Genomic DNA, 23,259 nt, shown 5'->3' with positions numbered 1-23,259 from the left:
ACAGCCAAATGGCCTTTGCTCCGGAGGGGACAGAGCCACCCCCTCTCCCTGCAGCAGCCCCCGGCCGGACCTCAGCCCGGGGCTGGACGGGGGCTGACAGACCTCCTGCCCCCCTCAGCCCACAGCGTAGGAGCCCATCGCCGGCCCCGCTGGCTGTCTCCCTCCTGCACGGGCCTGATCTGGAAGTTGGGGCACTAATGTGTTTTTACCGCAGCTGCCTTTGACAGCCCCTGTGGCTTCCACCTTCCCACAGGAGACAGGATCCACGCAGGGCGAAATCAGGGGACGTGGCAAGTGGGCAGTAAGATCCCAGGTTGTGCCGTTTCCCACTTTTCATTGCAGACTGGAGGATGTGAGTTTTCTTTCTTTGGAAAAGAGGAATAAAGTGTCAGCTGCAGATGTTGAGAGGCAGATCAAAAAGCATGCTCTTTGCTTCCTTGCCGTCCCCGCGCCCCTTCCTTTGCCTGCTTTCCCATCTGAAATGTGCTCAAGTGTCTCTTATTTCTCCTTGCTTGCCTGGTTTTACATCAGGAAACCGTCACAAGCTCTGGTGGCTGCCGGGGGGCAGCGGCAGAGCTGGGGGGCTGTGCCTGGTTTGGAAATCGGGGCTGGCACCCCAGCAGAGCCACGCGGGCTGCACAGTTACAAGGTCAAGTGAACAGCATCAGATCCTCTCCTCTTTGGAAATCTTTAATCGGCACCCCAAAAAAACCCCAAGTGAAAGTTGTTGAAAATATTGTTTGTAATAAAATCAAATTGGTTCTTAATTTTTAATGTTTAGAGGAAAAAAATCTGTTCTTTCCCTGGTCTACTCACTTGATTAGAATCTTCCCACTAAATAAATTCTACAGTTGTAACCTTGCCCGCTCCTAGGATATCGGTGTTGTCTCTTTGCCTGCTGTTAATGACTTGCTTGGACGTGCACAATTAAAATACGTATGATGATGCACAGGCTCCAAAGCTATTAATCAGCAGAGGAGATACGGATGGTGAACAGAGAGCCCAAAGTGTATTTATACCCCGTTCCCAGAACTGACACAGAGCTGGGCACTTGCATTTGTTCCTTTTAAAGGTATCGAAACGTTGGGCAGGAATAGCTCATGTTTGCTTCGGGGCACTCTGAGGCTGGACGAGTACAGTGGAGTTTAAAATAAACTCCCACTGGTAATGACTCTTGATTACTAGGGTATCCTCTGCCAAAACACGAAAAAAGCATCATCATCTTCACCTCTCTGGAGCGTTTCCCGCCCTGACAAATGCTGATGTATGTCACGCTCTGAGTGTGTGCGTTGGGCATCAGCACAGAGGAAGGGTTTCCCAAACGTGTGTTTTGCAGCCCCTGCCGTGGTGCTGAGGACGCAGGGTCTAAAACAGGTCACTGGCGTAACACCAGTACATCCTCCGGCCATCCTGCATCCCAAAAGGAAGGTAACACGCTTGTCTCATGCCTGCTGTCCTTCAGTATAACCCACACCCCACCGTGGGCTGCTGCGCACGCCCCAGTGCTGTTCTTTGTTGGTACCCCAGTTTTAAACAGCAAAAGCCAACGCAAGATGGGAATCACGGCATTTTTCCATTGAGGGCATTTGGACCAGTTTTTGAGATGGAAAGTTTTTAGGATGTGGGTGATCTTGTGTTTTGTTGACATCAGTGGTCTCCTCACTGGGTCAGTATTCGACCATCTCCCTTTTTTCTCATAAAGGTTGATTGCGTTTTAGATGCTTTTGGCCACCTGAAAACGAAAGACGCGGCAATTTCTGATCTCAGTATGTATAAAGAGAGAGAATCAACTTTCAGTCGCCGCCACACTGTGGCATCTGCATAGGAGGCACGTACACTGGATTTATGTGTACCCACTGTCTCGGAGCAGGATCCCAGTGCGGCACCGCTCCACGTTGAAAGGAAATCACAGCTTACAATATTCAACTGGTTACTATAACCCCCACCCACCCCAGGTTTAATATTAGAACTATTTTTCACGTTGAAACCGAAATAGTACAAAATATGGGCTTGCTGTAATTGTTGTTAGATTATGTGTCACCCTGATAAGATGTAACAAATATTTTCCTACACAGCAGGGCCCGTTTCCCCGCGAGTAATGGATGGAGAAACTTCTCATAGTGTGCAGGCAATCGGTCGTAAAAACTTCGCTTAGAAGATTAATGCATGAAGTGCAACCTTTGTGGAAAACAGGAAGAAAAGAATTAAAATAATAGTTTGTTCTTTCACGTTTAATATTAATAACCGAACTTACTTGGTGGGAATGTTCCTTGCTGCATGTGCCTTCCCACTTTAAGGGGCAGTTTTGTGTCAAATAAGCATTTCTGGGTTGGTTTTTCTTTTTAAGATCCTTCATCAGCAGCTGTTGTATATGGTGCAGTGATTCTTTCAACAGAACTATTTTTATCGGTAATATGAAAGACTATTTTCATGGGCAAAGCTTTGACACCAATAAGTCTGCTGGACGTCACTTAATAGGCTAGATAAACATTCGCTCGCCATTTAGCGTAGAAGGATTTTCCTTTTATATCACAGCTTTACGTCTTTCACGGACACTTAACGGCTGTTAGAGAGATGGCACCCTCGGGAGAGAGCTCTCCAGAACCGGTGCACGGTCAGAGACGAGGCAGGGGTTTGTTCGCCGCTGTATGAACATTAACGTGCAGAACAGAAAAGCGAGGCCCTTCTTGTCCCGAGCTGATCTGCGCCCAGTCGAGCCCCTCGGCAGCAGAGCCGAGGGTTTAGGAGGAGCACGTCAGTACGTAACAACAACCCTCCCTGAGCACAGCCCGCACTGAATTCTGCCGTTGCCCATCAGAAGGGTTCTTCCCCCTTTCTGGGGACTGTTTGGTACCAGCCACCACTCTGCCACCGAGCGGCAGCTGCGGCTAGCTTGGCAGATGTAAGGACGGTCTTACACGATGAAATAATGTTTGGTGGTTTTTTTTTTTAAACTGCTCAAGGTTTGGGAAAAATGCCAATTTAGATTGATTGCTGCTGCCTTCCCCCCATGTGTATTTTGAGATCTTGTTTTCTTCCTAAAGTACACTTCTGTACTCGCAGTCAGTCTCAAGTGACAGGTACCATCAGTCATGAAGTCAGCTATGAAACTGGGGTCGGATGGAACTGCTAATTTTCAGTGTGTGGCGCACAGTTCACTTCTTCCTAGGTCTCTGCTTGCTCTCTGAGGTCTGGTAGGCTCTCCAGCTCGAGTTTTACAGAGCATCACTTGTTTTACTGCTTGTGAGAACAGATGTTTCTTCCCCATTTTACAGAGCCTGAATTTTAATAAAGAACATTTGGTAAGCAAAGAAATAATTGGTTTGTCAAAGGAGAAACAAAGAGTTTCTGCCCTCTTCTGCCGATGGTAGGCAGTGGCAACAGTCGTGTTAAGATTTCAGTACTCGGGAGGCACCAGCCTTCACTGCCCCAGCAGGTCTTGTGCTGCTGTGTGAACAGAGCTGAATTTATCAGTAAAAAGCCAATGCCATCAAACGTTGATTTGGACTTTGAAAAGCTCTGGCATTCAGGGCTTATTAAAACCCCATTCTAAATTGATCAGTTAAATATTTCAGAAAACCTCAAAGAAAAATGGTATTTATATTCTTAAATAACGACATTCATCATTGCCAAGAAGGATGTTCAAACTGCAACAAAAAAGAAAGGTTCAATTTTGACCATGCAGGAGCTTAATTCACTGGGTCTCTTTCCATCGTGCCATAGTGCGAATGCAGAACTGCCGCAGTAAAAAGAGATTTTTAGAAGCACTGTGGAAATGAGTCTGATGGTGTAGTTGTGATCTTTATTCATTTGGAGTCAGTAAGAGAGAGGGTTCTTAGGTCTGAAAGCAGGATTGGTCCTTGGCCAAAAATATACACAGATAAACCAAAAATCATTCATTAAATATCTCTGTCACTACTGGTTAGTTGCAGATGTAGAGAAAGGAGGAGATAGATTATTTAAAGTACGAAAGCTAATTAGGGTTGGCTGACAGAGTACTGAATTTTACTTTGAAGAATGGGACAGGTTTTTACATGACTGAGATGGTAGAATGTGATCAAAACATTATTAAATCCAAACCATCCAGCTTCCTTCCAGCTCTGCTTTTTTTCCCCAGAAGTCTCTGCTGTCCAGTCTGTGTGTTTTGGAGCTGAAAAATCATTAGCAATTTCCACTAACAGCATTTCAGCACAAGAGACAAGCCTCTAGAGTATACAGGGGTGCGGACAGAGGTTTTTAGCAGCTGGGTTCCTTCCCCAAAAAGGTGACTGAGCTTACACATTAGTTCTAGAAGTCAGAATTCTAGGATTTAACAAGGAAGCTTTGTTACATTCGATACATAGCAATTAAGCCATGTAAATCGGTTTTATATAAGCCTGCACACTATGGTTCTGGGATCATTTTAGCTTCTCTAACTACCAGGAACTCTTAAAAGAAAAACCTCTTAGGAAAGCAAAACGAGTAGCAGAGGTGCTTTTTTCTTTTTTTTTTTTTTTAAAGAAAAAAAGCAATTGCCAGTGTCTGCCTACTGAGATTCTCCCACTGTGAGGAACTTTATGAAGGATTCCTGGACGGTTTAGTAGTTGTATGCTTGGTACTTGTCACAAAGTTTCTCATTAGGAATGTGGATTAAAATTTTTGATGACCTAAAAGTATGAATTGAAAACTTACCTTCTCCACTTTGCGGCTGCTAAAAACAAAAAGGGTATTTAAATCTGGGCTCCTGTGACAAGTTATCATTTCTTCCCTTCCCACCTTACCCTAAGAACTGCGCTTATTTAAGTGTACGTAAAGTGGTTCTAATACAGAATATGAGGTTAGTGACTTTATAAGTCTTCTGCATTTTTTCCCAGTTCTTCCATTTACATGGTTACATAGACTTGTATTTCAGTGTTACAAGAATCTTAATCTTTAAATTATTTACCCTCAGAGTGCTGTGAAGCAATCAAGCATCCACACGTCACGAAGCAAGGAAGCATACTTTGTGAACAAAAGACTAAGGCTAAGTTCATATAAAGTCTGTACAGAGCAGGATTTCGTTTTCAGTTTGCAAATTTTTCCTGATCCTAGGTGATCAAGAAAGTGGGGACAGAACATAGTGAAAAAATAGCTAACCATGATGGAAAGCAATTTTTATTTAATCTGCTTTAAGAAAACCCAAAGAAAGGATAAGTTACTTTGGAAGACAGGCGTTAAGTACATAACTACTATTACGTCTTTCTGCATTCTGCACAGAAGTCTTCAGAAATAAAAAACAAGACCTACAAAAACCCAAACACTTTAAAAAGGTCCCATTACTACTTCTTTGCTTTGCTGTAGATCTGTTTTTTGTGTTGCAGATCCATTTTACTCATATTTGGCTTTGTTAATTCCAACTTATTTTGACTGCTTCTTTAGCAGATCAACAATCAGAGTAAACACATGCAAGCTTCCAATACTCTTGAAATATTTTATTATAAAGCACTTCAGACAAACTTTGATTCCAAAAAAAAAAAGTTCTCATCTGTAAAAGGAAACTATTTTAAAACAACATTCATAAAGAAAATAGACTGTTCTTAAGCATCAACTTCAGTTAGAGCTCTTCTGTAATTAAATCTAAAGACAAAACTGATGGGTCAAGAGCTATTCATTTCGTATATACTCATAAAAGGGAGACTAAGATGTTACACAGACATCATGGAGCATCTTATTGTTGATAATGAAACAGGAACGCTTGATAGTTAATTCTGGCCTGACAAAGCAGTCCAACATTTAAATATTTTTCAGTCCCAAAAGAGACAAACCATTAACATTTCTCATTCAATAATTAAGCCAGCCCTGGGTAAGGGTTAAAGCCACTTCAAAGCATCTAACATGATAAGCTCTTCATTTCATGTACTTCTCCTGTTGATCAGCCAAGATTTTTGCTGAGGATTTGGCATCATAGAAAAGTTCATTTATTTCTTCAATATGCTCTTTCTCGATGCTGTCTTTCCCATTAATCTTGGCAAGCAGGTTAGCTGGGGTCAGTAACTGCACAGCATACCTGCGATCAAACAGAGATGGATGAATAATTACAATTCAGTGCATCCCAGCGAACTGAATATATGTAGGGGTGGGAGATTTGTTAGGAAACACACAGCTCTATCCTCAGTATAAAAAGTCTGCAAGACACTCCAGCAAGTACATTCCTTAAAAGAAGAAAGAGGAGGATTACCACGCTTTTTTAAAGCTAGCACTGTTCTTAATAGACCACATTATTGTATGGGGGAGGATTGTCTCGCTTCCAAGCGAGAGTTATCCTACAGTATTTTTAGACCTAGTCATACTTAAGAGAAAAGCCAACTGCGCTCAACTTACCTTAAGGTTGTCTTGGTCCCAATTTCTCCTAGATGGTTTAGAGCTTCTTCACTAATGTTAATTCCTTCTGTCTGAGCACGAAGTTTTATGATCTGTTGGGATGAATGAGTAAGTGAAGTACCAGCCTAAACAATTAGTGTGCAATACTACTTAGCTTAGTATCTGGAAACTCTTGTCAGAGACGAGACATGCTAAAAAACGAGATGGTGTAGAGGGTTATCCTAGCGTAAATTAGCACTAAACTAGAATTTGTAGAATTCCAAGTCTTTGAATAGGCAAATATGATGTTAAAAAACTGATCATCACAAAAGGCAGGTAAAGTAACACTTCTAGACTACTTAACCCTTCACGATAATTCTGCATGGTTAGAAAAGTGTATCTACTAATAAGCAACAGAATATGAGAACTTATCCCAGAAAACTGAAAAAGCATTGTTATGGTTCGAGAAACCCACAACAACTTGTTCTGTCACCCGATGACTCCTCCCCACCTGGGAAGGAGAAATGGAGAAAAACAAGAAAACCCAAGGATTGAAATATAAACAGATTAAATAGAATAGGAATATATAATTAACATTAATAATACTAAAGAGTCAATATTGATCCCAATACCAATATAAAATATACAAGGATTATACTCAGCCAATTCAATCAGTAGGAAGCTGTGCGCTCCCAGCAGTGGACAGCAAATGTCAGACACTGCAAGCACTATGGCTTCGGGACGAAGGGAAGGGCTCAGAGGTCCAGCACCAGGGCAAGAAGTTCTCAGGACCGCAGCCATTAACAACTTCACAGCAAACTTCTTAATTTATGATTTATGAATATGATGTTCATGGTATGAAATAATCCTGTTGGCCAGCTTGGGTTATGTGCCTGGGTCTCACTCCTCCTCATCCCTGTACCTGACGAGCTCGAAAAACACTGAGACCTTGAGACCCACACACTCTAACTTGCTATAAAGTAAGTATTTTCACAAATTCAGACACTAGAGTCTTCTAAAAGTGCAGTTTTCTGAAGCATTAAAAGAGAAATTAGTCCCATGTCATTCAAACCAGGACAGGTATGCAGGAAGTAAGTGACAGCTGGAGTCTTATGGACACCTACACCAATTAGTTACTAAATCTTGCAGTGTATCATTGCCGCTATACAGTGGAGTCCTCCAAAAAGCCCTACAGAAAGCTACGCCCTTTCCTTAGCAGCTCACAACACACTTTTTATTCAATTGACAAGAAGATAGTAAAATAAATCAAAAAGTTACTTTCTATGATTCACCTATTCCTGCAAGAAGAAAAAAATCACTAAGAAGAATCTAATCTTTCGAGAACAGTCTCAGGCTTGTACCAGTTTGAAGATCTTTACAAAGTTGGAGAGCAAGATATCACCAATAAGCCTGAGCATATAAAGCTGTAACAAAAGTGGCACAAGTCTCTCGGTAGTCCGTATTACCAGCTGAGTGATAAGGGGCAGACTGGATAATGATGTTGTGTTGTAGTGCTGAGATAACTCTGGAACTGCAAGCCTCATATAATACAGGTATTTTTCACTTTGGCAGCTTTGTAAACAAGATATCAAGAAGCACTCGTTTAAATTAAAGCCATAAAAATGCGCTAGGGAACTCAGAGTAGGGAACAGAGTAAAAGAGAGGGGCCTGAAATAGCAGGAAGTTGTGCTAAGATATTAATACTGAATATTTGAAATTGCAATTTGCAGCAGCATTGCCAATTGAAGATTTTTTCCCTGTCTTTTTAGATCACTCAGACATCACTTTCCATTCACTCATATACTGCTACTTTACTCCTCCCCTTCCAGAAACAAGGTATCTTGAATCTTTAACAATTTTTTTTTAAATAACTATTTATCTAGCAACTTGGTAGAACCTTACTGAAGGATCGGGGCCAAAGCCATTAACCCAGCAAATACATATATAAGTAAGTCACTATGAAATAGGAAAAGAAGTGTTTTTCAGGTAAAATAGACTAGGGACAAGAAGCCTCAGTTATAACCTCTACGGCACACATGTAAAAAAGTTTGATTACACCAATACCTGACTAGAATATGCGTAACAGTGAATTTTCTCCCTATTCTGGCTGCACTAAGGTAACTGCGGGTCTTGCTCTTGGAGCAGAGCTACCCAATGGGATTTCTACTTTATCGACACAAAGAAAAATATTTTGAACTGTTTACGAACAAACTTTTAGTAGATAAATGGACAATTCTTGTGCTGATAAACAAATCAATTGTGAAAGGCCAAGGCAAAGAGTCTCACGCAGAAGCATCAGCAGTGAACCCTTCTTCCCAGCATGAAAGAAAAGCAGGAGCAAAGACAGAGAAATAAATTTATGGAGGTCTTATTTTTAAACTTCCTCAGTTGTATTTAGTTAGAAACCATAGTTAATTGTAATAGCTCCTCCTCTTCTCCCAAGAGAAGTCATCATTCAAAAGCCTTAATTTTAAGGGAAGATGAGATTATTTGACTATGGGAAAATGATTTATGGGACATACTATCTGGGCTCTATTTTTAGCTTTAAGAAATGCTACTGTAAACAACTCCTTTCCCTCACCCCTGGGGAGAGTGGAAATCACAGCACTCACCCAGCTCTTCTGAAAATCAACAGTTCAGAAATGAGTTCTTTAACAGTGTATATCTGCATGATAATACAGCACACTAGGCAGGTATTATATATAGCAACCTTAACAAAAAGTAACAGAGTACATACTCGTACTACCCTAACTACAGAAGTCCAGACAACAATCTTTAACATCCCCAAACTGAGTAAAAGTCATGCTTAAAATTTGTTTTGTACACAGACAAAACACAAGCATATTATCAAATCGCTGGGTTGCTTCTACTGTAATCTATGCCATAAAGCTTTAAAGTGTCCTTTTAGGCACGAAAAAAATAATCCCGAGAACGGCTCACAACAGCTGTATGTGAAAAGCTCCTCAAACCAAGTGAAATGAAGCTTTGCCTCTACGTTTATATTCGATAAATGCCTCGGCTTCACCTTGGCACTTATCCAGCAGCAGGAGACTATTATCTTGTGACAACGCTCTCTTCCATTGACACTATCTCTTAAATAATACAAAGAATTGACATGATAAACCGTAATGTCTTCTGCATTGTGTCACTTCGCAGCATTGAGACGCTAATGAGGGGGATCTTTGACACGATGCATCATAATGGCACCCAAGCATTATAATCGATACACAATACATTGAGATGGCCCCACAGGAAAAGTTTGAGGCATTCAGAAGCATATCTCTGCAACACTTACTGTGCTTACATTTCCAAACTTGACTAGAAGCATGAAAACCCTCCCAGTTTCCAGAGACAGTCCTAGCAGCTTAAAGCTATAGTACAGGGCACAGAAGAAAAAATGTAGCGCATGAAGTCGCATTCCTCAATCTCTGTCATCTCTTACGTGGAGTAACAGCCTGAGGTCTGGGACCAATGGTTCCAATATGGGACACACTTCATCTCATACCAACTGAAAAAGCACTACCTGCTGGAACCTGCAAATTCTCTGGGAAGAACATTGGTGCAAGAGATAAGGTCAGCTAGCAATTCACGCTATTTCATGCCAGGGAGATGTCATTTTCGGCCCTAGATCTGCTTACCAATACAACTCATCAGTGGGTGGAAATCAGACAGAGAAATTGCATGCACAATTTTAACCAGCTTACTTGCTGTAAATGGTTGCTAAAGCAGCGTGCATTTAGGAAGTGGTAAGCTTTCTGGCACAAACCCTGGTGACCACAAAGTGTCAAGCAGCTCTACATTACTATAGAATATACAGAGACGTAGCAGTCATCCCAACAGACTAGAACTCCAGGGACTTTTTAGAATTTCTCTTAAAATGCTGTGCATACCTGCTTCATTTCTTGGGGTGTATACAGCATGGTTCGGATAATCATCACTCTATCCAGCAGGTCCAGTGGTATTCCATGAGGAGACACTACATCCTCTGTGCCTCTAAAGGAGAAACCAAACAGAAAGAGATCAGATACTATTCCGAGTGCAGTACATTGATTTGACTAAAATCAGTTGTAAGTGACTACACGTCTAGTTTACCATTCTTGTGTATTCCCACAGAGAGACACTCACCAGACAGAGACAGGAAACATTCTAGTCTGAAGTTCATGCTGGACAGCCCAAGGGAAACAAATACTATTTCTGGAGCTCTTAAACATGCCACTCAAAAATACTTAGAGGTGGTGCTTTCCTTAACATTTACCTGCATTGTATCTTAAAATACAGCCTTGCCCAATATTCCAAAGTATCTCCCAGCAAGGAAAAAATCATTCTTACTAAGTTGTTTAGCAGTATCAGTAGAAATTATATACACTATCATCCATTTGGATAACATCCCCTCTTGACAAATAAGCCTTTACTCTGTCCAATCCTTCTCCCAGTCCTTCCAGTGAATACCCCAGTGGTTTACATTCCACGCTTGCAATCCAGCAAACTGAGAAGTGGATGTCTGTGCGTGAAGGACAGAGCAGGATCTAGGCCCCCAACCCTTTTATTTGACGTACAACACTCAACAGCAAAGGCTGCAGACACATCTATTCCTGGTTTTCCAAGACCAGCACAATTTGCTGTGAAATCAAGACTGAAAGATATCCAGATTTCATGAGATCTATAGAGATTGCAGGTAAAACCAGTAAAATGCTGGTAGAGAACTACGTTTTTAAGTTCAGTACTAGTATTCAGGCACTACAGCTTTGGCCATGGTCCTTCCTGGGAAATTAATCCAAATACTCTGCAATCATCTGCTGTACTCTTGAGTAGATGGTGTTCTCTCCTCTGAAGTGATTCTTTCTGTATGAGGTTACAGAATCAACTGTACTATACAATTAATTTTCCCCCGACCCTTTTAAGAGCGATCAGCAGACAAATCAGAGCATTGCTAGCTACTTGAGATAGTAGTATACAGTAAAGAGCTTGCTTTTAAGGGCTTAATTTAGCAAAATAAGATACAACTACTCTATAGAAATCTTCCTTTCTTAAATCACATTTTTTTCATAACGAGATCTGCAGCAAATCCATGCTGACAGATCTCTATTTGCTCTACTTTTACAGGACAGCCTTTTTATGCCTTTGCAAAGAGAGCGCTGCAATGTCCACTTTACACATTTCTGAAGGGCTTATCACCTTAACTTCTAAGCAATCCAAGCAGAGAAAGATTAATACCAGATGAGCCACTAAAAGGGAAAAGAATAGCTGGTTACACAGCTGAACTAAATCAATTTAAAGAGTAGCAATCATTGCTAATGACAGCTTGTTTAGACATAATTAGACCTAGACCACAAATTAGCAGTAGAGCTTAAGGAAGAATCTGAAAGAGGACAGCACTTCTACTGAACATGCAAAGAATGCATTGTGCGGGCACACAATATTGAAGCAAAGGCACGAACTGGAGTGGAGATGAAAAACAAGTTAGTTGGCAAGACCAAAGAATCACAAAAAGCCAGACCAACATAGGAAATAACGAAGGGTGGGGAGAGACTGAACAGTGACATGCTTTAACAGTAAGAACAGGAAGCTTAAGTCTGATGAAATGAGGACAGCAAACAGCAAAATGATCCAGAAGCAGCAGGAAACTATATTAGAGATTTGTAGCCCTGGTTTTTGATGTCCCTAACGTGCAAACAACAGATGCGCTGAGGTATCCAATGAGAAAGGCAATTGTTAGAGATCACCCAGGAAATATGACAATTCAGAAGCTGTTAGAGAAAGAGGGATGCGTCAGTGGAAATAGGAGGAATTCCATTCTGCTTTAACTCAGTCAGCCTGGCATTAAATGCCTGTCCCATCATGAAGCTCACAAACAGTTCTTGAGCACTGATGCAGCTTGTAAGCCAGGGATTATCATAGATGTCAGTATCAGAGGCAGAAGCCTTCAAAGGTTATAACTCTGTTGATACAGCTAATTCCAAGGTTTATGGACCAATGCAATCTGGAAAATTCAATCTTAGACATCATACCTGATAACACAGTTTCCTCGATTGGAAGCAAAGATGACAATGGGGGAAATAGAAGATTCCAGTGCTCGGTGCAGGTACGTGAAACATTCGATATCCAGCATGTGAACTTCATCTACAAAGAGCACACCAGGGACTAGCTCTGCAATGCCTTGATCGATGTATTTATTTACTACCTTATTTATCTCTCCTCGAAGCTTGTCTGAGAACAAAAAGAAACTGTTAGTTGTTCTGCTAGTGAACTACATACAGGTCTGTGTGAAAGACTTAAAGCAAGTAAAAGTCTCCTTGAATTTTTTCATGGTTTGGTATCTTACTGCCACAGGGAAAAATCTCGATGATGCTAAAATTCTGTGACATTCACACCTGTATTGGGGAGACACCTGTGCAACAAAATATTTCTAAACGGAACTTGTAGCACTTAACTCTGTAGTAGTTAGTCTGTCCTCTCACATGACTTGTGGAAAAACTATAATTTTTGTGGGTCTGGGGAGTTTGGCGGGGGGGAATTCAGTCAAACCTCAGTTTAAAACATGAAACTTAATAGTTTCCAAGCGTGGCTGAAAAGAACACCACTGGAAGAACAACAACAAAAAAAAATAGGGCTATATAAATTTCTGTGAACATATGGATCTCAAAGCTAAGCAAGATGTTACATCGATAAATCTGACATTAGAATAAGCAAAGTGACCTCTGGAACAGATGAAATACTTCAAAAGACTGCCATTCAAGTTAGATATTGCAACAGACTTTGATCTAAATTTAGATAGTCACTTACTGAAACATCATTTCTTTCAAAGCAAAAAGGAGAATAGATCTGTCTGTAGTTTTGGCGGGTTTTTTTCCCCTCCCATGATCTGTAGGTAGGAAGAGCAGCAGTGCACTTAGAACATCAAGTCAATAGACAGCTGCTATAGAGGTGGCTAAACCGAACCAAAGTTAGAGTCTTTAGAAGCTGGTTTTCTACTCCACAGAAATTCAGTATGGTTGCTTCACATAAGCATGCATCCAAACAACGTTTTTCCGATTTTTTGGTTGTTGTTCAGTTTGGCTGTTTGTCAAAGTGTTAATCTCATACACTCTGGTAGGAGTGTTCTGAGAAAGGGGGATGGTACTAGCATTCTAACCTCTTTCTCCCCAGGAAAATAGGTGCAGAGTACAGTGTTATTGTCACTTTGTGTGTGAACCAACAGTACACGTACTGTTTACAGCCATTGCAAATCTAGCAGCTGTATCACTGCTTTTTGAAATCTGAATATTTATGAATAAATGTTATGTAGGCATTAATTTAGAGGTGGTGCATGAATAATCCTATTTTTAATCCTCTTCTAACTGGCAAACATAGAGGTTATATTGGTCTAAAAATACCATGCAGGATTCATACCAGTAATTTCAGTTTTCTTAGGCTTCATCAATTGCCCCATCATAGAAAGGATGTCTTGCCCACCCTAGGAGAAGAAAGTTACAGATCAGCTATGAGGTCTTGTAGTGAGCACATATGATGAACATTTTATAAAACAGGAATTGGTTAAAGAAGTTGTTTCTTGCAGTTAACTTGATACTTTATATCTGCAGGGCTGATAATCTGTCAAAGGTTAAGTCACTTCACTGCAGCAGTATTCTAAACATAACCATTTAGCTACCTCCTCACCCTTTCTTTAGCATCGTTCATTTGGAGAACATAGAAAAACAAAATGAGATATCCTCTTTTAAAAAAATTGTCACAGAGAAGCTCGTAAGGACTAAAATTGTCATGGAACACAGAAACTTGGATCGCCTGCGTGCACAGTAGGTGTTCAACCTATAAACACAGGAACAATTATGCTGAGTTTTAAGAGCCTAGAACACCTTGATTTTTTTCATGTAAATGATTTCGTTGGAAAAAGGATGTTTATTTTGAAATGGAATAGGTTAAGGGCTTGTAGTATCATACTGTCGCGATGCCAGCCTTTAAACAAAGATACTGTATTGTTAATGGCTTATGTTTATGATGTAGATGGAATTCTCTCAATAGTGAGTTTATGTTAAGATACAGCAAGGAGTAATTCTCCTATTTTCATTTTTTTGTTGCAATATGTTCAGAGCTCTACTGAAAGTCACAAGGAAATTTAACAAGAGGTTAGGAAACACCTCTGAAGGAAGCAGGCACGTCAAGAGAATCCGCAACAGTCCAAAATGCTTAGTGACTTTCATCACAGTGCTTGCAGTTTCCATTTCATGGCCACAATACCATAAACACAGAGCAGAATAAATTAATCTGTATTCAGAACTTCGGTAAGTAAAATGATGCAGACCTGGCTGCTGCTACCTCACATCTGTAGGCAAGTTTCTTTCTGGAGAGAAAACAATCTCTTTCCTTGGTCAAGAGGAGCAGCCCATGCTGCCCTTTTTTTGCAGGGGATGGGGCACAGTGGCGGAGGGAAGGGGAGAGCTAGGTCTAGATTATGCATTAACTGTGAAGGTAGCAGATCCCAAATATCCATGTGGAAGCTCTGCTATGGCTATAAGGCTGTTCTCTGTAGTGTTAGGAAACGTACTCTGATAAATACTCCACGACCAGGTGCATAAATCCTAACTCAGCAACTGCCTCTTTAACCTGTATGGCAGGGCCGCTGAGGTAGCCAACTGCAGCATGACCTCCTTCCAGAGAGGAGAGGTAGACTGGCCTTCCATAGCGTAACACCTACTGCTTCTCCTGTAGTGGAATCTTTGAGGCTGATTTAGGACAGCTCAACTTTCTACATCTCCTTGATTATTCTAGTAACCACCGCGTTTATGTCAAATAATTTTTTTGTAAGGACTTCATCTGTGGAGTCAGATACCTGAGGTCGAGCATTGGCCACATCCAAGTCATGCAGGGTGACATCCTGAATAATTTCCTTTTTCTTGTGCACATCACCCTTTGGCAAGGGAACATACTCTTCAGCTTCAAGGTCAAATTCCGTAGCATAGATATCACACCTGCCTTGCCTCTGAGAAAAAGAAAAGAAGAGAAACCCAGGTATAGAATTAGTTTTAGTGCCAAAACCTTGAGTGACATGAACTTGATAAAGATAAAGGGCTTGGTTCACAATTCCAGTCCTGACAAGCTTCAGTTGACAATTCAGACATCCCACTCCCTGCTTAGCAACAGGCATACCCTATCTACTGATCAAAGCTCAAAAACTCTGTTGAAAAACACCTGATATTTTCAGCGCTAAGAATATGCCACTCCCCTCTCCCCTTCTTTTAACCGTATGCAATTCTTGCTAAAGGACAAATCCTGCAGATTAACTAGAGATTGGAAGAACTGTTCAAGACTCCTTTGTAGGTGGGTGATTTATTATATGACACAAAATATTATGCTCATCCATTAAACAGCAAGTATCGCTGTACACTACTTTCTAAATCAGATACGAAAAGAATGCTAACTAATGCAGCATTCCCTTCTACATGTATATATCTTGTGGAGAAAATACCAGAGCGATAAAAGAAAGATTAAATACACTGCACATGTCAGCCTGAAAATGACTAAAGTTGCTTGGTTTTTCTCCCCTTCCTTTAAAGATGTCTTGATCTTACAGAAAAGAAAACTCATCCAGACAGCATCAGTGATAGCTTCCTTGCCAGATGACCTTAATTGTGAACCAGATGACCAAGTTCTTTCAGTGCAAGAGAGAATTTTCTCTCCAGATAAGGAAAACACTGGGCTCTTTTTAAAACTTCCATGTAACCACTTCATGTCAGTTAAGGTTAATAAATTGGAAGGCCTTCTGACAAAGGCAGACAAAGGTCTGCAAGAACACATATACCTGCATACAAGTGCATAACTTTTCTTTTACCTTGACGGCTCCACTGTTTGCTTCAATATAAATAACATCACCAGTTTCCACTCGCTCCTTCTGCAAACTTTCAAATATGCTTGGGTCCAGCTGGAGAAAAAAGAACATCACAGTTGGTCAAAACAGTTCCATATTGTTATGGTAATCAAGGAAGAGAGATTTAGTCTAAAGCTTGCTCCCACCAGACAAAATTGAACTGGAACTCCCCCCAGAAATACTTCTAGGATTTTATAAAGCTGTAACACGTGGAGTAGTGATAGAGAATAAAACCAGAAGAAGATGGACAGAATTTACTTTCTTACAAAAAAAATCTGCTATCTGAAGGAAGTGACAGAAAGTGCCAGAAACATAATGATACCAGTTACTATCACAAAGTATGCCTTTGTGTAATGTGACAATATATTTATACCTAGGATGTAGCACTTCTCTTGCTTTCTAACAAAACTTTTATAAAATATCTAGCTATAGCACTGGATTATGCTACTTGATCTCTTGAATCTGTATCCTCTGTGGAGCTGTGTGAGGGAGAGTGAATGTGGAATACGTCAGATGCTTTTGTTTCTCTCAGTACGTGTTTATTCACTTTTGCTCTGCATTTTCTCGTTTTCAGAGTGAACAAATGCAAGATGATACACAGCACCAGAGACAGCTTTCAATTCTCTCATACTCTAACTGACAGGAAAATTGAACAACATGGACAGAGACTTGTACGAGAAAACAAAGGGAAAGTGGGTCTGAGCTGGCAACATACCAGCTCAATTTCCAGTTCAAATCAAATATTCACTAGAGCATACCTCCCCACATAGAAAGAAGGGATGTGACAGAAAGAACAATTTATACTAAAGTAGGCAACATTTCCCAAAACCATCCTCAAAAATTCAGTTGAGAGCCGGGAAAACAAAACCAAACAAGACCTTTCTTCTATGTTTGTTATCACAAACATGAATTTATAGCCAGGGTCAGTGTAAGCGTATCACAGACTGAGACAGATCATAGTTCAGATTCTCAACTCAACCCATTTTTCTGTGGTACCAGTAATGCTGCAGAACTGCATCAGGATCCCCTCCTGCTTATACTCTCCTTTAACTCACTGAAGACATACAAGTGTGTGCTGCCAAACAAAAATTACAGGGGCTGCTAAATGAGTGATGGGCTTATTCCCAATTTCAATTAGTGGGATACAAGACTAACATTTAAATATTCTACACAAAACAGGTAAACATACATGCTCCGGATAAAGTTGTCGAGCAAAAGAAAACAGCCTCCTGGCATCCTGACTCTACAGATATGGGGATCAATGGCTTGCAATGGAAATAAGAAGTGCTAAAAATAGAAAATGCAGACCAGAAATACTTAAGGAAATTTTTGAGACTCTGCCATACATACCTTCAACTGTTTGGTTCCCTTTGCAGTTTTGAGTCCTATAATTACATGGCTGATGGTTTTGCCATACCCCCCCATAGGATTCTCAGTCTCACATGGAGTTAGTTCTGTGACTTCTCCTTCATAAACCTCCTTGGTCTCTTTAATCCTCAACCCTGCAAGAAATTGTTTAGAATAGTCTCAATACACGAATCAATAACCGGATACAGTCTGCTGCATTACTGCCAACAGAATGTAACATAACAGTAATTTTTTACTCTCAAAAGTAGAAACATCAATTATTGTTTTCTTCTTTAATATTAAATGAGAATAATCACTCTGTGTCATCAGAGCAAAAGTTCAGCCCAAGTTCTAACCTGCAAAGCAGTTTATTAAACTCTGAGAAACCAAACTGACTGTTATTATTAGTTCTTGAAGCTAGTCAGCTCATTAGTCAGCTCATTAGTTCTTGAAGTATTAGTCAGTATCCTCTCTCTCTTCCCTCCCCCAAAGAGGGGATTTGCTTGATTTGTCCCCCATGCTGAAGTCAGAGAAACAGTTCATCTTCTGAAACTAAAGAACTGTGACACTAATATAACTGCAAGTTTTACACAATTTTTGTACCATCAGAAAAGCCCTGCAAAGTAAGGAAAAAAGACACAAGAAAAAAAGTAACTTCATAAAAATCTTTAAATTTTAGCAACCGACTTAAAAATAACATAAATTGACTAACAGGTATTATGTTAGAACCTCATAAAATTAAGAAAAGGTTAATGTATAATTTTAAATATTTTTCAAGTTATTAGCAAAAGGGGAGCTAGATAAAATTTAGCAGAACCTGCTATAATGCAAATTTAAAAGTATTTCAAAATAGCTGACAATGACATCCTTACTTTGTTAGTTTTCAGACAGTTGAGCAATCATCATAGTATCTGGGTATCTTCTATTCTACTCAGAACTATTGTAATTAACAAAGTTATTTTAAATTGATGAATAATATAGAGCTGAAGAGTTTTACGGTTATACTGTTCCAAAGAAAAACCACTATCATCACCACCACCACTACAATTATGCAGACGTTCTAACTACATAAAAGTTCAAAGAACCCACATCTGAAGAGCTCTATAAAGTATTTTATGAGACACACATGCCATACCAAAAATAATGAATGGGCTGTAACAAGATACAAGGAAGTCATCCTGCCTAGTCTGAGGCTATTAGGACTTTATAAAACTTTCCTTGTTCCATAACTTTTCGTTTTGCTTTGAAATAGATCAGACACTTCACCAGTAATCTTGAGTTGCTGATAGGGAAATATAAAGAACTGACAAATATGAGTCTGTCTCCCTCTACTGGACTCAATTTAAGACTAGGATTTGAAATGTGAGAAATAGGTTAGTTGTGGCTAACAATGATTTCTTGGTAAGGAATGTTTGCGTTCTCTTACTTAGCACTACATAAAAAGCTCTATAGAAAGTTAATTTCAGTAATTTTTTAAAATGTTTTTCAGGTATGCCAAAACATCAAACAAAAACAAAAAAAAAGAATGTTTGAGTTATAAAACTGACTTAGACTAAGTCTGCATCACATAGGCTACACATGCAAGGAGTGTGAAGCAATATGGGAACTGCTGGTGCCGAGAAGTGGACATTGACAGGTTTGTTTTTCCTTTTTGTTCTGGTTTTAAACCTTCAGCACAAGCTCTATTCTGCTCTGAAAAACTGGAAGCCCATTTATGTTTGGGGCATATTTTGTATTTGGGGCATATTTTGTATGCTGCTAAAGCACATTTTCCAGTTTCATTTAATCTGAAAAGAATTCAATTCACATGCTCAGGGTCTGCTCCAGAATGCAAACTAAAGCCAAGCCCGTAAGGACAACCTAGAGATCTGCTTCAAAAGCATGCCTCTAATCTGAACTAATGTGCTCATATAGATGCGTCTATAAAAAAATATTTACAGATTAACATGATCTGAACAAAAGTAATCAATGCTTTGAACTTGCTGCTGATTACCCTTTGTTTTCATGTGAATCTGCATGTATCAAGTAAGAACTTCATTCTCAAAAGAGCTCTTTAACTTAAGCAGAGATATTTCCTACTTACAAATCGGAGGCACAAGTCTAAGAAGGAAGCTGCAGATTATTTCATGTTTTGGTTCAATGGCACTATATGAAGTCAAACAGTCCTTGTTTGATTTACTGGCAGTTACAATTTGGAGACAGAGTGAACAGATATGCTATTTAAGTGGCTATTCCAGTAGTTATTTTTTACTGCAACTGAGCTCTAACATAAGCTACTGTCATCATCCTTGCCAGCTGCTAATAAGCTCTATACAGGATTAATCCCTGTCAGCTTTTTTAACCTGTACAACAATTCCATCTTCTCATTTCCCACTCTGTCCTTTTATGTTTCTTAGGTATTACAAACTCTACTACACCCCAAGCAGTACTTGGCCATGAGACTACGTTGAGTCTGTTATTAAAAGACTCCCAAAAATAAAAATTCTGTAAACTCGGAGTCATCCCAGTTTCCTTATACAGTGATAGGTCCAAACCAGTCAGACTCAACGTGTTGTTTCCAAGGAAAAAAAAAAAAAAAAAAAGGAAAACAGGAAAAAAACTGATGTTAACATGCCTGATCATTTTTATGAATTGAGGTGGCTCAACCCTCTGAAAATAAAATGCACCATAGGAGCAATAGATGATGTGTACAAAACCTGCTAATAAGGAATCATACAAGACTTCCCCCCACCCCCCAAAAAAAACGTAAGTTAATATTTTAGGTACTGGCTGACATGCAAGCTGAAGCTTCTCTTGCACTCAGTCACAGCTGAGTGTATGCTCAAACTGAGCATACAAATTATTTTTTTTTTTTTAAATGCACCCTTGTAAATTACTTACCAAGCAGGGAAGCTAAAACATAACTGAGATTTAAACATGATTGGAAAATCCTCCATTATGAAAAATGGCAGTTACTAGTCCTTTAAAATATTTGAGTTGTTTTTGCACACTGATAAAAATAATCAATAAAGGTTGCGTTATGAAAATGTGACATGGAATTCAACAGAAAGGGATAAAAGAAGGTCCATCTTTCATTAACACCAATATTTGTTTAGAAGTGTCTTGCTATTGACATTCAGGGAATGCAGGGAACTAACAATGTAGCTGGCTGTTAAACCTTAGAGAGTTAAAATACTGCTATCTCTAGGAATGACAACATGGATGGCATAAGTTTCATCTGTTGGTTCGGGTTTCCAAATCTCTGACAGGGAACTTCATCACATCAAGGAAATATTGCAGACTACTCAGTCTCTGGCTTCCCTCCCCCAGGCCCTGCCAGATTCACGGTGACCAGAGACTACTGAGAGTTGCTTTCTTATAAAAGTCAATGGAATACTTTTGTTTCATTGCAGAACTGCAGAGACTTCTTCACCTTACTGCCACCGAATACTTACATGAAGTCCAAAGGGAAACATGGTACAGAAACCAGGAAAATTAACTGTTAATAAGTTCAGTACTAAAAATCAGTTAGACTATCTTTAGCCAGTCCTCATACAAACAAGGGCCGCTTCTAACTGCATTTATGAGCTGTCAGCACCTATCATATAAAGAGATTTTAGATACTCATTGAGGTTGCATAGCAAATTTATCCAATTTACATCAAGCTTGTAAAAGCACTCTAGAATTGAGGAAGATATTAGGTTCAAGTATTTATTTTGTTGGCACGGAACTTTGTGCTTGCTGAAACAGTAAGTCAGACTAACACTGCCTTTGTGCGTCCCTGATTAAGACTGTTTGCTTAGTAGGGCAAAATCACTAAAATAAAAAAGTAGGGAGCATTTCTCTGTCTACAAGTATTTCTGCTACTGTAAGAAACTAAAAATAATTTTATTTTTAGTTTTATTCAGAGTCACAGACAAAACCAGGAGCTGAACCTGGAGGATGAGAGGAGACTCTGGGGAAGTAGAATAAACCATAATGCAACAATTAAAACTATGGTTTATAAACAGAAAACCCTACTGATTCCACTAAGTGTGGAAGAAATTCACTATATTAAGATCAGCACTGAAAAAAAAAGAACATACCATGATCTGAAGATCACCATGACCACTGAAAAGTTTTTCCTTTTTAGGCGACTGGGAAAAAGCAAAAAAAGTATCATGCAAATCCTTAATTCTTCTTTTTTTCTGAAACCTACCAATTGCACGCCGGAAGTTTTCCATTAGAACTTCTGTTTTCTTGATCTCAGTGGAATAGACCTCACTTCCAACCATAGGACAAAAGGGAACTTTACTTCCCAGTTCCTGAGCAATAGCTAGAGCCAAAGCAGTCTTAAAAGAACAACAAAAGAAGAAACACACATTAATTTTTGAGAATTAACAAAGGATTCTTTCTAAACAAAGTTAACTTTTCTCATCATATCACTTTCCATATATCAACTATCAATTTAATATTCAGACTATTCTGACACATTTCTCATATATAACAACCCTCCTCACTCCAAAACAAGCTAGATGTATAAAGTGACTATCAGACTTATAAACGCTTTAAAGAAACAATACTAGGCATTTGAATTTGACATCTGATACAAATGCAAAAAGCCTTAAATAGCATAGGAAAAAAAATAAACAAAGCAAAAACTATTTAGGCTTTTGACATAAAATTAACTTCTAAGACTCTTCTTCAGAGACCATATTATGTGTTCGGTAACCTATAAGAGGTGGTTTCACACTAATGATGCCTGAACACACCACTGGATGCTGCCAACCTTGATGACACGGCAAAATCAAAACAAAAGCATGAAATCATGTCAATACATTGATAAAGGAAATCTAGTAGAAGAAAACATTACGTAACCACTAGCCTAAAATTGTTTTGACAACAAATTAAAATAAAATAGATTTGGGAATACTTTATTTCATCTCAAAACAGAAAAATAATACCTTGCCAGTTCCAGGAGGTCCTGCCAACAGCACAGCTCTGCCAGCCATTTTCTTGCTTTTGATGAGTTCCACTATAACCCCACAAGCCTATAAGTTAAATAAGTATTTGCGCTGTTAATACCAGTATTGCTATAATATCTTTTGTTTCAGTATTACTAAGAGTGGTTATAAATATTAGGCTTCGTGAGCCCACTAAAAATAGAGAAGATTTCAATTTCATGCATGCAAAAGGGCAGCAAGATCAGAAAGAACTACTTCCTACAATCATTTCATCTGACAGACTATAAAAAACAACAACAAAAAAAATCACAGACAACAAAACTCAACCTAAGAGCACAGGATCCTTTTCTCCTTCTGGAGTTGCATGCATGTATATGCGTTTAAAAATAAAGCACAAAATGGATCTTTGAGCTTCAGAACGACAAATCAGCTAAAGCCAAGGCCAGACACTGGACTGAAACAGAAGCTCCAATCCCCACTTGCACCAAATCGCTTGACTTTTGGTAGGTTTCATTGCCTTCGATACCCCAACTTCTACGCCTAAAACTTCTACGCCACCTGCCCTTGCCGCCAGCTACTGCAAAAAAAACAAAGTAGCGGCGTCAAGGAATAGTCTTGATTACCCCCATCGCTCCTCGAACAGCGGCGGAACGCACGGAGGAGCCCAGGCAAAGACTTTCACTTGCCAGCGGGACTTACAGACACCCAGCACAGTCCGGGCCTGGCCCCCGCGCGACCCTCGGCCCCCGAGGCCTCCACCTCAGCTGGGGCGGAGGCTGCAGAGCCCCCGGGGAGCCTCGGCCGGGCCCC

The 23,259-nt window shown here is 39.8% G+C and overlaps 1 protein-coding gene across 1 annotated transcript; it reads right to left on the bottom strand.

Annotated features, from left to right (window-relative positions):
- Window positions 1-5,429: 5,429 nt before the first annotated feature.
- RUVBL1 (RuvB-like AAA ATPase 1) lies at window positions 5,430-23,078 on the bottom strand. The gene is made up of 11 exons (XM_009889881.1): window positions 23,073-23,078; window positions 22,450-22,536; window positions 21,705-21,837; window positions 17,531-17,682; window positions 16,145-16,234; window positions 15,146-15,295; window positions 13,708-13,771; window positions 12,327-12,525; window positions 10,209-10,311; window positions 6,340-6,431; window positions 5,430-6,025 (listed from the first exon to the last, which is right to left on the bottom strand). The coding sequence occupies exons 1-11, from the start codon at window positions 23,076-23,078 to the stop codon at window positions 5,866-5,868; spliced, it is 1,236 nt and encodes a 411-aa protein (XP_009888183.1). The 3' UTR covers window positions 5,430-5,865.
- Window positions 23,079-23,259: the final 181 nt, after the last annotated feature.

The sequence above is a fragment of the Charadrius vociferus genome, unplaced genomic scaffold (genome assembly GCF_000708025.1).
Source record: "Charadrius vociferus isolate BGI_N301 unplaced genomic scaffold, ASM70802v2 scaffold257, whole genome shotgun sequence".
NCBI classification, from domain to species: domain Eukaryota; kingdom Metazoa; phylum Chordata; class Aves; order Charadriiformes; family Charadriidae; genus Charadrius; species Charadrius vociferus.
The sequence above is the reverse complement of the archived record's forward strand: the minus strand, read 5'-3'. Positions and strand labels throughout refer to the sequence as shown.